Here is a 16,579-nt window from a genome sequence, read left to right as displayed (position 1 = left end):
CAACAAACGCGTCGTATCACAAAGTTATGTATGAACAGACGTCCCTACCAACATTAATTTAATTAGTAATTCATTGAGAGTCCGCAGCAAGCTCAGCCGAATTTCACCTAACCTATACAAACGGAGTTTCGTACTCATTTTAAAACTATGTGTTGGATTGTAATGAAACTTTGCACATACAATGACATGAGGTATATCTATGCTAGTAATTAGCTCCAGCTTATAAAACAAACGAAATAGAGCAAAAACAAGTTTTGTTTGAAAAACTTAAATTCGCTATATATTTTAACTATGGTATCTAAAGTTACATAAAATAATTACAGGCATTGCGTTTAAGATTTACAGGCAGGCGTTTTAAAATGAGAGCGTAACTATGTTGTATGAAGAACCGAGCTTGCAGCGGACTCTTAAGGGATGGGTTAAATAATGCCAACGTAATCCGGTTCAAAGTGACATTTAATTCTAACAGTATATTAGTCTCCATTAAATACTAAGGTACAAAATAAGGCTATATCGTGAGATGTGAATACGTTTATTTAAGGCAGTTTTTGCTTTTCGTGTTGTGTATATTCCTACTATTTACATCGACTTATTACATATTTTCTAATACATAATAGAGATAATAGACTTGGTCGAGTTGCACCCATATATAATTTATATAAAGCGTTTGCAAATAGAAGCGAAACCACATTTGAGGTTGGGGGCTAAGCTAAAGGCCTATTAACTGTATGGTAATTATCTGTTTAAATGTAAGGTGCGACTAGGTCTAACAAATACGCGGCGTATGCGCAGCGTGCAGCTCCCGCTCTGCGTGTGCATTTAGGTACGTTAATACGTTAGATAGGTACGTACTACTTATGGCAGTGTTGGTAAAATATCCTAGGGGCTTTTAACATAGTTCCCAACCGGTTCTAAATACTTACGAGATAGTTTTTATACTATATCTAATAACCTACCCTTATTGCTACGTACGTATTTATGTTAGAAGACTAGAATAATGTGCTTATTGCATAAGTTCATTCGGTTATTATTTGAATGAATTTTGCAAGTTTCCGCCACTCTTATCATTTTTCTATTTTTGCGTAGGTACTCATTAAACCCTGATAGCTACATTTATTTACGACGAGATCGAACTTAATAAAGCGAACCAGGTGAGGATCAGGATGACTTAATACTAACTAACACCTTTGTTTTTGTTTGTCATTCATTCATCGTTACTTCTGTTCTACTCATTTTCTCAAAGGTTAACTGGAAGAAATTCCATACAGGGATAAGTTCGCCTTTGTTGTATTTAATTTACTCTGTAACTGTGTTTTTGTGTTTTTCTATGTACCATGTACAATAATGTATATACACATATACATACATACTTAATGCAATACATAGTATAATTAGCAATAAGTAGGTAAATAATTGTATATTTTGCAATAAAGGCGATATGGCTAAATTTGTTAACTAGAATCAAACAGAAACCTGATACCGCTTGGACTTAGTTTTAAGTTAGGTCCTCACTGAAAACCAGCGCTATATCTTGCCGTGGCATGATTTTATGTGGGGCGGATCCTTTTTGACGTCTTTGTGTTGTTTTACATTTTCAGTACTTACTATTTAATTTGTATATATTGTGACGTTGAATAAATACATTACTACGAAGGAAAACGATAATTAAATATATTACTTTATACAGAAAAGCTATTAGCTTGATTCACATAATGTAAGACTTAAATAAAATTAGACTAGAGTGCAACCTGCTTTGCATAACTTAGTCGCATAATTAAAAATCCATCACTCTCTTGGGAGTAACAGCAGCCGTTACTATTGCTCCCTGTATAAATGCGTCTGGAATTACCCTTTAATTATGAGCAAGGGTAAAGAAGAATGTTTTACGTGGTTTGCGTGAGAATCACAGGAGTACACTTTGACAAAAGATAGTGTGTGGGCTCTGTACCTAAGTTATGTTAGTGTCTAAATCACGTAGGTCACATTAGTTACTATCATGCTTTCTGTAAAATAACATTATTATCATGATTCCCGTGAACTTCGCCCGGCGACGAACACCTAACAGAGTAAAGCGTTGAAGAAACCAGGGTAGTGGGAAAGAAGTTGGTTTTGAGTAGGTTGATTTCCAATTCCCTACTTCCTTAAGATCTATGGACTGACCTCTACTTTTTACATAACATTTGTATAAAACATGGAATGGTTATCTTTTCTTCGGTTATAAATCCGTAGCCGAATCGTATCACTTACACTATAACAGAGTGTCTATTAGTCTTCTTATCCGGAGCATACGGTTCCAACTTGGCTGGCTCGGTGTTCAGCGCGCTGTAGTCCACAGGGAAGGGAGGCTCGGGGAGGGTGTCTTTAGAGGGCACTAGAACCCATTGTCCAGGGCCGTTGGGGTTCTTCCCCATCAGCCAGTTAGTGAAGCAGTGCACGTACGTGCCGTAATCCAGGATTAGGTAACTGTTCTGAAATGGTAACAGATCGGGTGTTGAATATAAGGTGATACATTTAAATGTGGGTAAAGGATCATGGAAATATTCTTGTAAAGCTGATTTATATATTAATAAAAAGTCACCTACATATTTTCGGAGTGTATTACGTCAAGAGTACCTATATAAACCCAACCACATTGCTTCATTCTTATCTGAAAATCGGTATGTGTAGTCAAATTACGACGTTAGCGATCGTAAAAATGCGCAGCATATCATACTCTGTCTGTTATCGTTATTCGATGTGAATATAATAAAAGTAGTAAGTATCTTGTTCATTTACATCTAGACTGTAATATAGATTATTAAAGTGTATTAGTCATAAATAAATAAGTGGGCGCAATGATAGATAAGTAGGGCAATTTTGTCGATGCGGTAAGCTCGATGATTGACCGGTAAAATGATGGAGTAGATAATAGTTATAGTGTATTTAGTAGTGTAGTTTGTGAGTAGGTAGGTACAGTCGACGTCAAAGATGTTTACTTTTTTGGGCTTATTAAAAGGGAGTAAGGTGCTTAAGTGTAATGTGTGTCTTTGCCCCGAATATCGATAGAGTTAGACCAAGCTAAGTTGGCAGCGAGTTGATGAAATTATGACGTTTAAAACACTTGCACAGTCTGTGGTATCAAAATCTCTGCCAACTTAGCTTGGTCTAACTCTAAACAACTGAAAAATAATGATACACTTACACTAGTCATGCGGTCATAGGCTGTGTCGATGATTTCTTCGACGCGCTGTGCGCTGAGCCCAATAACCGAGCGGTAGAAGGCCGCGAGCGCCGACTTCGTTATCTCACCAGTACCTGCAAATGTGCAATTTAAATGCACACTCAAATTCACGAGCTTTAAGTAGGAGATAATAACTAGGGAGGTATAATATAATAAATCACTAGGTGCCTACGGGCTCTTCTATTAATAGGTACCTATCTCGATCACTTTGCGTTGATCTTTGTTCGGTCCTCAACTACTGCATCTGCCTCAGAGTCCAGGGTCTGTTATTCACAAAGATATCGACAGCTGCAATTTAGATGCCACTAATAGTTGCCTTTTGCACAGTTACAAAAACCGACTCAACTAGTTCTAAACAATAGGTAGATAGATATCTGTTAATGTCTCCTAATAACTTTTCGCGTTGTAGTGCTTAGGACGAAATCTGGTACTTACGAGTATTAGCTGTTTTCACTGACCCGTTTTAAAATACATCCTGATTATTTCATACCTTGTAGTAAAGTTTAATTCAAATAACCAAATTGAAACTTATACTTCAGTTTTCATTTAAGCAGACACGAAAGTAGGTAGGTAACTTTGTATTATGATGAACGTCAGACGAACTGAAGACAAAGAGTCTGCGCGGCGGGACGCGAGAGGCATTCATATAAAACTTGAACGAAACAGGAAGCCCGCTGCCATGCACCGCTCACTGAATTTTGGCTGCAGACGCTGCGGGAAGTGCCAAAACTTGGAATGTACCCAAAATCTCCCGAATAATATAAATCCCGAACAATACGAAAAGAAATCGGCGTAATTTAGGACTTGTTCGTTCAGGTCGGAATTTTTTTTTACATTTATGACTGGACCTGCGGGAGGTACCTATTCAATATCATACACGACTTCGACTTTATTGCAGTACCTAAGCATATTCGTAGGTACCTACACATGTTGCGGGTATGGCTATGTGAATTCGGCACCAGCATATTGTAAGCTCGGATTAGGTCGGTCCTTTGATCAACTTGAATTCTAAAATCCGAATCTGATTGGGATTACTCGACGTGTAGTTAGGTATTTTAGTCTTTTCCAATATAGCCTTTCCCAACAATATGGAACTTTTTTATCTATCTACAAAGGCTTTGTAATCGTTTAAAAAAAGCCGTGTTTAAACGAAAGTTGCTTTGGCCGGTGGATTTACAGCCGCTGTCGGGCTGATCGACAGGATTAATTCGAGGCCACCAGCCGCCACTAGGTATGACGTGATGGCTTGATTAACAATTGTGCCGCCATATTGTTTGAATATTTTAAACTTCCGCTTAGAGTCTAGCTGAACGTAAAACTTGTAAACACCTGCATTCACTTTTAGTAGAATATATATTAATCATTCGCGAGAACATAATATATGTCCTATGGTAGCTAGCCTAGGTAAATCCGTCATATTTGCTTACCTTTTTCACAGACTATGTATAGCTTGAAAATGTACTGATAAAAGTGAACTCTGATCACAGCTCTGATTATGAAAACATAAAATGATGAACAGAACTTTCTAATGAAACAATATATCTAGCAAGCTGTGTTTTTGTGGTAATTGAAGGTGTCACGAGATGCGGTATGGTCTTGATTAATTTTAATGGCATTTAATCTATCCAATCTGCTTTCTATCTATCCGATCTGTAGGTACCTAAGTAAAATCGGCCTGCAATTGAAACCCTATATAAATCACGCTACCTCAACTTATCAACACTCGTAAATATCATTATTTTTAATTGAAGCAAATTATTGAAAGCTTTGACAGCCTAAATTAGTTTCGGCCGTGAATGAATCGACTTTTTGTCGTGGAACCGCTGGCCGTTTGGCCTCGTGAATCACACTAATTGCGCAAAACATAAAATATTTGTTCTCTTTGCGTGAGTACGAAATATAAAACTGGAGAGCGGCCGATTGATTGCAGATTAATGGAACCTATATTTAACCTTTCTCGACTTTTGTGGGGGGAAAAATCGAATGGAGCATTGTTGAGATTTATGTCTTTAATAATACATCTTACAGATGATAATTCCCGAGGAAAAGCCACGTTAATAACGTTTACTTACGTTACGTTACTAAAAGAGAATCACTAAATAGATCGAAATTTACGGTTTACGATGCGTAGCCAACATGACATTCGCTTACGCTCTGTAGCGAATGAAACGCAACTGTCACTGTCGTACAAATATGGAAGAGTGCTAGAGATACTACTACTAAGTACCTACAGCTGCCTGGGGATTATGTTCTTACCAGTATTAGTAATTTTACGGTACAGTCATATCTCATTCTACTATAGCAAAGAGAATTGATTGTAATAGAGAGGTAAAGTCTAAGAAAAAAACGTGCCCCTTAGTTTGACATCCAAAACAGATAGCGCTGTACTGCACCATATATTTTACGGTCACTGAATTGTCAAACGTCAACTTTTGACAGTTAGAGTTAACGCAAAATGTATGGAGCTGTACAGCGCCATCTCGTTTAGCTGTCAAATTCGAAGCACGAAATTGTCTTCGATTTTACGCATCTTACTCAATCAATGTATCTTTGTACTATAGGCAGGGTGGTCTTGATGTAAGGGAAGAAAAAGTAAAATTTAGTACTTTGTGACGCCCTGTGTAGGTTATAATAAAGGGTTTCGAAGTCTGACAGGAACCAGCAGCATCTAATGAGGGTCATCAAAGAAGAGTGGCTAGCGGTAAAGGTGGGGCTGTACGAAGTATGTACTTACTGGTTCTGTCTACGACGTGGAACAGTATCTTACACAGGTACTGCAAGTATAGCGGCAAGTCAGAGAAGCGGCGGTATCGACTCAGAAGGAGCGCCCACCTCGCCAGCCAGCCTTCCAGCGTGGTTCGGCCCGGGTACCCTCCGGCCTCGGGGCCGCACACGCGCTTGTAGTAGGGTAGCTCACCGTATCTGGCGACAGAGACATTGGATGTTACCTCTTATTTTAATCATAATGGTCCACGGATTAACTGTGACCATTTAAAAGTGAGGTGGCAATCTTACTACCTGGTCACAATATCTGTGGCGGCGTGGCATTCCAACAAGGTGCACAGATACTTTAACCGGGTAGTATGAGAGGATACCAAAGGTGGTTTTAATTAAAACACTAAATTTTACTTCGCTAATCCGCGAAAAGATAACGTGGACCATCTGGAAAAATCTAATTTTGCAAAGCACTTAATACCACGTGGCCACGTTTTGTCTGAGAACTATTCTTTTGATATTTTACATGTTTGCGAGAAAGGATTGCGTTATAGTGTTCTGGAACAGCTAGAAATAATTAGGTATAACAATAGGGGGATGATTCTTAACGAACAGTTATTATGTTTTTTTTCATCTCACTCGCACTTGCACAGTAGAGGCCAAGGTATAAATATGGCTGACCATTCTAGACAGCTCATTCCACGCCGCACATGCCAGCTAAGCTACCGGTCGCCTACATGGCGGCCCCGAAACCTGGCCCCGCTCACACGGTATCACCAAGCTAGGGGTCGTGGGGTTGGGTAACGATCGGTAGCGAAGAGCTGGCCTTCACCAGCAGCACACACGTCCACACAAAGACGTGGAATGACCTCCCCACATCGGTGGGGAGCGACCCGCTACAGCCGTCGCAGCCTAACGGCGGACACGGCCACTCATACCTCCCGACAGGGAGGTATCGAAGGATATCCAGTCAGACAGCTCATTCAGTCGTCGGACTTCGGACCGTCAACATCTCCTGAGGATGCCTCGTAAAGAGGCGAAACACGTGTTGGGTTTTGTACTTTCGGTGGTGGATATATATATTTGCGGTGGGAGGGTTAGCACTGATTGACTAGCATCTTTTCGCGGGTTAGCAAAGTAATATTTTGTGTTTTATTTAAAATGGATTTCCGCAAAGTAACGCCTGATTCTATACGTTAAAGGTGGTTTTATTTGACTCAACAGAATGACATGTCGTGACGTGGCCGACATCACTCACACATGTCCACGTCATAGCTATTACAATGACAAGTCGGATATCCCTCTAACTACCCAAACCTAAGGTATTTACTTGAGCGTGCGTTGTAACGAACAATGAACGGTCATGCATAATATTATTTGAGTCCCCAATATTCACAAACCTTATCTAAATCTAATGTATATACTATGATAAGGAGAGTTAAAAACGCACGATAACACTGGCCTAATAATAAGAGGACAATATCGCCGTCCACTTATCTTTACCTAATAATGTTATACGGTTGCCATGAGCCACTGTGATAAAGTTATTGTATCAATTTGTAGGTATTTGTAGGTTGTGCTTCGAGAAACCCGGAGATTATCCTTCAGAACAAAAATTTGCTTGATTCATAGCATAGCATTTTTGATTGACAGCGCCCACCGTCTATCGAAAAGTTATTTTCGTTAATCTTTACCGCCACGTTAATAAAGCATAATTTTGATAAAATTTAACGAGTTGAGAAAAAAAGGAACGTCAGAACTCAAAACTTTTCGTAATTAAAAGTGGAATAATGTTATTATAGATAATAAACACACTCCAGAAATGATTGTCTATTTGGTCTACACATGGACTGGTAGAAATGCCATACCAGTAAATAAGCTTTATTGTAGGTATGTATATACGGTGCGATAAAATTTTAATAGAGAAAATGTTTGTCTTTCATAATTTCCGCGATTCCGCGACGCGGCATCGTCTCATTATTTTCATTTACACTATAATATAATATAAGGTATATTAAAAGATTTTACTGACAAATGAAAAATAAACAAAATTTAATTTAAATTTCTGTGTAACTATTATAAGTTTGGTGGGTTTACGAGTATACATAGCCATCCAGGAACTAGGCACGTGGCTTGCTACTGACAACAATCGGCTCGCGCTCTGATTGAGCCCAAAGGGGCTGCCTTTGCCGCGCGATAATTGCAAGTTGTGGGCAAGACACAGCACGTGCGGAATTGGAATTAATATCGGTGAGAAAACAACTCTTATTTGAAATTCATCACTTTGGCGGTAAATAATGGGAATAAGCCAAAATTTCTGAACGTACAATTTAACCACTTTTATTTTTAGACGTATACACCGAGCCGCAAAAGTGCATACCCACTTTATGAATGGAATGAATTCATAAACAGGTTATGCACTTTTGCTGCTAGGTGTACACAGGCCCACTTGGTACATAAGCCAGTTTGCCAGTACAGTACAGCCCATTACTATAATTGTGTGAATCGTAGCTCTTCTACGTCTGCTACGGCGTAGCAGTAGCGACTTGACGAAGTATATTTTATGTTGATCTCACGGTTCTTAAATTCTCTATCCTAATTTAAGAAGACTGGCTTTATAGTTCGTGTCACCCACGATGACGCGCAGTTTTGTCAAATCTAACCTGTAATAACATGACATTACAAGTCAAGGCACGCTTCTTCGTGAATGACACAATCTATAATGTACTTACTACAGAAAAAAATTATAAAGTAAGTAGCATAAATACATATACACGCATATGCATATTTAATGTTCATAAGAATGCCGGGAGCATGCCGGCTTGGAGGCGCGAGCTTGCTAATGACTGTCACAATTTGGCAATTTCGCGGTCGCTTGTTCTAACTGCCGCAAAATGTTTGCGTTGCTCTAAAACCTTTATATGTAGAACTGTTACAACTACAATGAGAATGAAATACACATATAACCAGCCAATTCGATTAATTTATTGCCACGAAAATGTGACACAGCAAGAATACTTTAAACCTACATACTATATGTTATTGTACATGATATTTTTGGCATAGTGACCTTCAATTTCAATGGATTCGTCTTTTCAATAGGGTTCTATGATGGCTCATTCTTGTAGGAAATAGCTAATATAAACGCAGCCGCTTTATTCCCCTTATACTGCGGCCTATGACGGTCGTAATAGGGTTTATCACGTCATTATGTGGGATGAGATGTCGAGGCGCAACGAGCTCGCGCGATGTCCTAACCTTTCTTAAATAGGTACCACGTTGCTTGTGCATAATTATATTGAAGTCATAACATGTGGACATGTTACAAATGACTCTTTTTACTGAAATAATTAGCATTTTTTTTTATATAAAAGGTCTTTTCGTTCTGTGTAATACCTGCCTTGTTTTATTAAGTCATTACACATGCCTCGTTACTTAAATTAGGAAAACTCGAGCTTATAATGAAAACGTACCGAAAGTACTGAGGCATATTACTTACTTACGTAAAATGTAAAGAAGGAAAATAACACTTTGTTCTAGACACTCTACTTTGTTCCTTAGATTTATATTATACGTATAAAATGGAGTAGTGAGATAGATATTGAGTTGGCAGAGAGATACGATAGAGGCCAATTGATTGGCATAAAATGAAATAATCTTTATTTTAGACCAAATTTAGTTGCTGCTTTTTGCTGAATTAAATTACTGGCCTAAATCAAAGTTAAATCTCAAATGTAGCAACAGTATAAATGTCTGGAAAGCCCTTCCATTAGTTAAAGTGACGGACTTTCCATTGTAATAGCTTCATGGCATTTTGTATCTCTTAATTCGCGAAAGCGAACCTTAATCTTGATGAATAATGATAATTCATTACTACGGCCCATTAATTATTCGAGTTCACCTAGCCGACGAGTCTACTCACTTGGGAGGCAGCGGGTTGATGAACTGCTCTATGAATTCCCGTTTCACTTCTAACATGATGTGGAATTCGGACGAGTCGACCGACCAGTCGGCGAAGTGAGCGAGCTTCTGCAAATTGCGACATCAAACAAATTTAATTATTCTCTTTCATTATAGCGCTAGTTAATCTATGTGGTTAATAGGGCGCGGAATTCATTAGTCATCGTCACCTTAATTATGACCGTAATAAAATCGCTTCACGGCGACACCCGCTTTCAGATAGGATTTTGCAAACACATGGTATCTTCAAAACTAAAGTGTTGTAAGTGACAAACCGAGGAAGATTCAATCTCAGTTTAAAATCACGAGTCATAGCGTTTAAAACGGTAGTAAATTGCTTTATGGTTTAGTGTTTTTATTTTTTTTATGCAGGCATAATGTTTCGCGCACCACAAAAGCGTCTAAGCTCGACATAAATAGTTACCCTAATTTAATTTTAGGTTGAGATAGTTTATTATAATGAAAGTTGTTATTTTCTGGTAGTTCAGGTGTTTGATTGGAAACGTCTGACACTGATTGATTCGTTACCTCAAAGAAGGGGTCAAAGTCTTGATCACAAATAACGTCATCTCTGTCGTGGTCGAGTAGCTCCGTGAAGAACAGCGTCAGCTTGTCGGTTTGGACGGAGCTCAGCTGCGCCAGCGGCTGCTCGTCCTCCAGCTCCAGGCAGCCCAGGTCTTCGCTGAAGCGGTTAACCCACGTCGCTGCACAAATAGAGAATTTGTGTTTGTTATTGTTACAAATTGTGTAGGTAACTGCCCTGTTGTTGCTTTTTTGAATAAAAATGAGGTAGGTAGATAAATACTTGCAAACAAAATTTAATTTAACGGCCAATACGGCCATATCAAATGATAAAAGTTTTAAACGTTTGCAATTTTAACTGAAAGGGAAATTTCCATCGAATAAATTGTTTAGGCGCTGTGACGTCCAATATGGGAATTGAGACCCTTGTTAGACCCGTCGCCGTTTTGCCAAGTATGTAACAGGATCAGGCTAGGTATATATTGCCTACGTAGTTCACCAAACTTTTCAATATTTTTTTCATTCCTTTTATTTATGTCGGCGGTCGATCGTAAAATCAGGCAGATCATGAAATTTCTAGGCATATCGTGAATCGTGAAAATCATTGTCTCGTACCCTGAGTCGACGAAGCCCCGCTATGCGGGGCTCCTATTTCTGGACGGTTTGCCCTTCGGGCATCTGAAGCAAGCTAACGAACCTATCCTACCTATCTATTGGTTAAATGTGACTACCGTCAAAACTTTACAATCGGCCGCCGACATATATCTATAGATACCTATAACTATCGAGTATAAATATGAACATGGAAAATCTAGGCGTTTACGAGTAGATGTCAGTATATGCGTGCATAATTAGATGAACACATTACTTTTACATCACGTATGTATGTATGTATTGCCTCGGCGGAGTCCTCAGGCGTGTTTTATGAAGGTCTGCCCAAGTAATGGTCAGACCTTCATAACTACATAACAACTGTGACTAATGAAAATTACTGTTTTTGAATGAAACATATATAGACCACTGAGGCAGAAAGGTTAAATATATAAATTTCTTTCTAAAGCCGTAGTTATACAATAACTTAAAAATATACCTACCTCACATATATGTAGATAGTGTAGATACCTACTGCATAAGTAACATAAGTAGCAAATTAGAGATTAACGAAAGGCTGTAAATAGATACGTAATTAATATGAAAAAATACTTTGAATCGAAGCTTTGTTAAAATTAGCATCCGTTTATTATTCCGTGGGGTTTCTCGTGTCAAAGTGTTGTGGGTAGGGCATGCAGTACCGTTCCCGGTACCAAGAATTTTATTTCCCGGTTCTGGGTAGTCCGGTACTGGGTTTCCCGGTTCTTGGGAAATTATATAATTCTTTTTAAGAAATGGTTTTTAAAATGTACAATCATTATAAATGATTCATTCCTATGTAAAATAAATTACATGAATATTTATAAATGACTTAGTTTATCAAGAAATCACTACGTACTATAAGTGAACCAACCCATTAAAAAAAATAAGCCTAGATCCGGCCCTCTAAATGTTGAGACTGCCTATGTAAATCCAAATAAATATCCTCCGCTGCGCGGCACTGAAAATTTACAAGCTTTTACCAAATATTAAAAGTCAGCAAAATCGGAATGCATCAAATTATATCGTTTCATAGTTTGGTAGAATTCAACTATTTTTGAGCACTAGGTATATCATATTGATCCTTATTGCATTTGGCACCTACTTATAATGGCTCGCGTTATACTGGCTCAAGTAGCGACGCCAACGTCCTTGTGTCGTGTCGTGTGCATCTAGCTTGTAACGATGTGCGGTGATGTTTATTCATGCCTCGACGGACAAGCTCGAGGTTTGACACAATTTGCGCATATCTTCGAGTATAGCCTTGCAAAACTGTTGCTTTTTGCAAATATCAGCAGCAGTCAACCTTTTGTGAATATGTGACATTGCGACCACTAGGTATGTAAACTTAGAAAAAAGTGTTTTGTTATTAGAAATTACAACTAAGTCACAGAAATACTTTGCAGTGGGTAGTTTATGGCTACATTTAATTTCGTGACATTATTTGCGAGGTGTACAAAATTCGAATATGAGGGGTGATTACATATTACATCCACATAGTTAGATTCTTATTAGAGGTAGCAAAGGATAATAATTTGCCACGTTGTGATGTGTAACTAAAATGTAAATTAAATTCAAAACAGCACAGTTGTACGCGAAAAGGGCGTGGAATTTAATACTTATTAAACACAGGATTCGGCCCGCCCTAAGGGTGACCGAATTATTGCGACGCACTGCGCCACCATCGTGCGTTGTCTCAATCCGAATCGGAACAATCGACTTGAATAACCGTCACACTAATACCGGAAGATTTTTACACCAGAACCAATCACCTATTTGAATGTAAAATGCTGGCGACAAGAACTTGTTTTATTTGCTATCGGATATCTACCTAGATTTAAAATTAATGGCACCGTCTCATTAGACTTCCTTTAGTTAAGTACTTATATACTTTTATTTTTAAATAACGTACCTATGAGAACTTGGCTTACTTAGGTGCTCCAGCGCCATCAGCAGTTATAGGCATGTACATGCAGTTGTAGAGAGCTTTGAATACAAGAATGTATTGTATTCAGAACTCGTGAATCATGAATATATAAACTGTTGGATACTCAGAAAACAAATATCACTACAGACTTCAAACCAAGCAGTGCCTTGGTAGGTAACTTACCAGTTAAAAGTCACAAGTGCAAAAAAGCGCCATGAACACAATTTTTATTTTTTAATCGTTTTTGAAAGTATAAGTGGTGGTGACAACTCTCCCTGTTTATTCTATGTTGACAGCCAAGTATCGAATAAACTTAGCCCCGTCAATAAATCATGTACTAATTCCTTTTAAGTGTTACTTCAATCACATGGCCATAAATCTTTCCATCGCTTACAAAACTCCACATTTCTGCTAAAGCCATTTAACTCTTTTCAATAACAACGTAATAATCGTTAAGCAAACGAATAAATCGCGTGCCAGAAACATTGTGGTTTCAACTGATCAAACGATCCAAGCACAGTAAGGCACGAAGGAATAATTTTCATAACTGGTCGTGCGGTAAATACCTAAATATTTGTGTACAAGATTAGGTTCAATTTAGATATATTTATATGAGGTTTAGATATATAACAATAGCCCCGCTGCAATTTAAAAGATAATTATAGTACTAGTACAATCAGCGTCAAATTATCTGCCATTCTCTAATAACAGTAATAACTTAACCAATCAGATGTCTCTATAAGTAGAACATATAGACTATTACAGATATTTTTGTACGTGAACTGTAGAGATATATGTATATTTGGAAAAGTATAGTATGGCACATATTTTTCCGCTACTATCCTGATGGTGACTGTAATAACCTTTTATTTGCAAGAGATAACTTAGGACCATTAATGCAAATTTGTTTGGCAAGCATAACACTGAGTTTCTTTTCGGCTTCTGAAATGTGATGTCAGCAAATACTTATTGTTACTTTGTAACCGAATTCAAGATTCATTGAAACTTTTCCACGTATAAAGCTTGCGGTACAATTATATAATTTGTAGTCGTGAAACGGAGGAGTACGGGAACCGTCGTAAATTCGGGTCGGGACCGGGTTTCAATAAAGTTCCCGATGGAACCTTTGCCCGTCGGAAACGTGTGTGCATTATGTATCAAAACAAAGTTTCCTGACTACAATAAAAAATCAAAGCTACTTACCTACCTAAAACAGGGACAGATGAAGCCTAAAATGTATTTTTACTCTAGACATTAATTTAATATACTTGTAAGGTTAAATTCACTTCACCTATTTATTTGAAACGCGTTTTTTTGTATTTCTCATTTAATTTAATTTCACAAAAACCGTTAGTTACAATATACCAATTTAATAATTGCGAGAAACCCTAAGGTGTGTTGGTTTTTGGAACTTTTATTGCCCTTGTGGCGTCGTCATTTTATAACAAGTATAACTAGTGGCTATAATCTTCGCGATAAGCTTTAAAAATTTAAAAATATTTCTACTTACCATCTTACAAACTTATTATCCACGATGACGCGCAGATTGGTCGAATCTAACCTTTAATTATAAAATTGTCTTGTCTTGTCTTAAAAACGAAGAAGAGTACATTGAGTTATTATTTAATTATTATTTTTACTCTTAATAAAAACGTAATTTTACAAGCAAACCCTTAAGTGATCACTAGTATATAGAACTAGCATCGATAGTCGAGTTTATCGATACAGGAACTCCCTACTTGTCAAATAATTTTGTCCCACGGACTCCTATGTCTGCTTATATACCTACTTTAAAATACTTCTTGAATCATTATCACAGCGACTTCACAATAGTCTTAAGTTCCACAGATTATTGACGCTTAAGTCATTTAGGCCAATTTTCGCCATTTAGCAAATTTTCCAAAAAAACAAATAGATAAAAAATTATATTTAATTACCGAATCTGCCAAAGTTTCACAAGAATCGGTCAAGAAATGGGACTTGCAGAACATCCAGACATACGAAATCATTTTTGACCAAGCTAAAGCTCGGCCACGGCCACATGACACGATGGATGATAATTGATAAAAGTAAAGCCATTATATCCGTATAGACATAGACTAAAAAGGATATTAAGATAGATATAATACTCTTTTTTTTCTCTTACAATACACATAATAAGCATTTATTTATGTGTTTGTGTTTACTGAGGCGTGCAATGATGAGTAAGAAAAGCGTAAGGAACTTTATATACCTACATGTCCGTACATGCATATCAAGTTCCTTATGCTTATCTGCATTCGGGTGAGCTTAATTTCGAAACGCATATTTTTAATTTGGTAAACATAAAATCAATAAGGTTAGATGATTGCACTTTAAATATATATGTGGGTACTTTTAGATTGTACCTACACGTACTTTAAATAGAGCTATGTTAAATGTTTATCACGTTTAGAGAAACGTAACGTCAACTACATGCTAAACTTACATACCCATTTACTTTTTCGAGCTTTGGCAAAGCTGTGAGCGTATTGGATTAATATTTCATAGGAGAACCCAACGATTCGAATGGCACTTCAATTCAGAATATTCTCTTATTTACGTGGAAATGAGAATAAAACATGACTCACGTTTTATCGACGTTTCGACTTTGTTGTCACATTTGATGGGGCCTTACTTTCAAAAGCGGCTGTCTGAATTGTGAACTGGAGCAGATATATGTTCCTACATGGTTAGGTACCGTACTGGCACTAAGATTCTAATGAAAATAGTTATTTGTTTTACAAGGAGGCAAAGTTGTGGTTTAATCCCTTGTGCTATTTATTATTGATACCCGAGTAAGCGAAACATTCCAAACTGAACCAGTAGCATAGCGACTGGTTCGAAAAGTAATCTTGAGCGTTGCGTGAGTTTCAATAGGCACGAGGGTTAAACAAACTTTGCTACCAAGTGAAACACAAAATATTCACCACACTCACGCAAGAAAAATACTAAATGTAAATCATTACAAATGAAATCCAATGTTGTTATAAATATTTATTATTCAAAATCATTACTTAATATTCAATTATACTAGCCAACATAAGGAGAAAACTCAAAATTTGCGTCTAATTACTTTGCCACTCTTGTGGATTAATTGCAAATTTCTCTTCACGTACTTTAGATGTGTATTACGTTTCGAGAAAAGTAATGGCACTATATGCCAAAATTACCAATTTACCCACAATTTTTTTCTAGCTTTGAAAAAGCTGTGAGCGTATTGGCTTAATATTTCATAGAACAACCGAACGAATGGACATAAACGTCGATTAAAAGTCAATACTACCAGCCAACATGAGGAAAAAACTCTTTTGCATCGAATTACTTTGTGGACAAATTGCAATTCTCTGTTTCATTTTTAAAGAATAAAGAGAGCTTTTACGAGCGGGTGTGGTGAAAGATTAATATTATCTTAATTACTATTTCGACAACTTTGAAACACGGGAGCTTATTGATAAGATTTATTCAAATAAGCTACGTGCTAAGTATAAAACGTATCTTGTTAAGATTGACTGGAGGGAAAAAGGGATCTTGAGGCCTAAACCTTCGGTGTGATGGATGGAGATTACTTTTGGGGCCTCTTGCTT

General features: G+C 37.5%; 1 protein-coding gene across 2 annotated transcripts in view; it reads right to left on the bottom strand.

Annotated features, from left to right (window-relative positions):
* Nucleotides 1-438: 438 nt before the first annotated feature.
* The window catches only part of LOC133532901 (uncharacterized), an 85,816-nt gene continuing 69,675 nt past the window's right edge, over nt 439-16,579 (bottom strand). For both annotated transcript variants that reach the window (XM_061871763.1, XM_061871771.1), the window contains 5 exons: nt 10,424-10,599; nt 9,858-9,964; nt 5,955-6,142; nt 3,182-3,294; nt 439-2,468 (listed from right to left, as the gene is read on the bottom strand). In XM_061871763.1, the coding sequence (XP_061727747.1) occupies nt 2,244-2,468; nt 3,182-3,294; nt 5,955-6,142; nt 9,858-9,964; nt 10,424-10,599 (809 nt within the window). In that variant the 3' untranslated portion in view covers nt 439-2,243. The remainder of the gene's footprint in view (nt 2,469-3,181; nt 3,295-5,954; nt 6,143-9,857; nt 9,965-10,423; nt 10,600-16,579) is intronic.

The sequence above is a fragment of the Cydia pomonella genome, chromosome 2, assembly GCF_033807575.1.
Source record: "Cydia pomonella isolate Wapato2018A chromosome 2, ilCydPomo1, whole genome shotgun sequence".
NCBI classification, from domain to species: Eukaryota; Metazoa; Arthropoda; class Insecta; order Lepidoptera; family Tortricidae; genus Cydia; species Cydia pomonella.
This window is presented reverse-complemented; position numbering and strand designations above follow the sequence as displayed.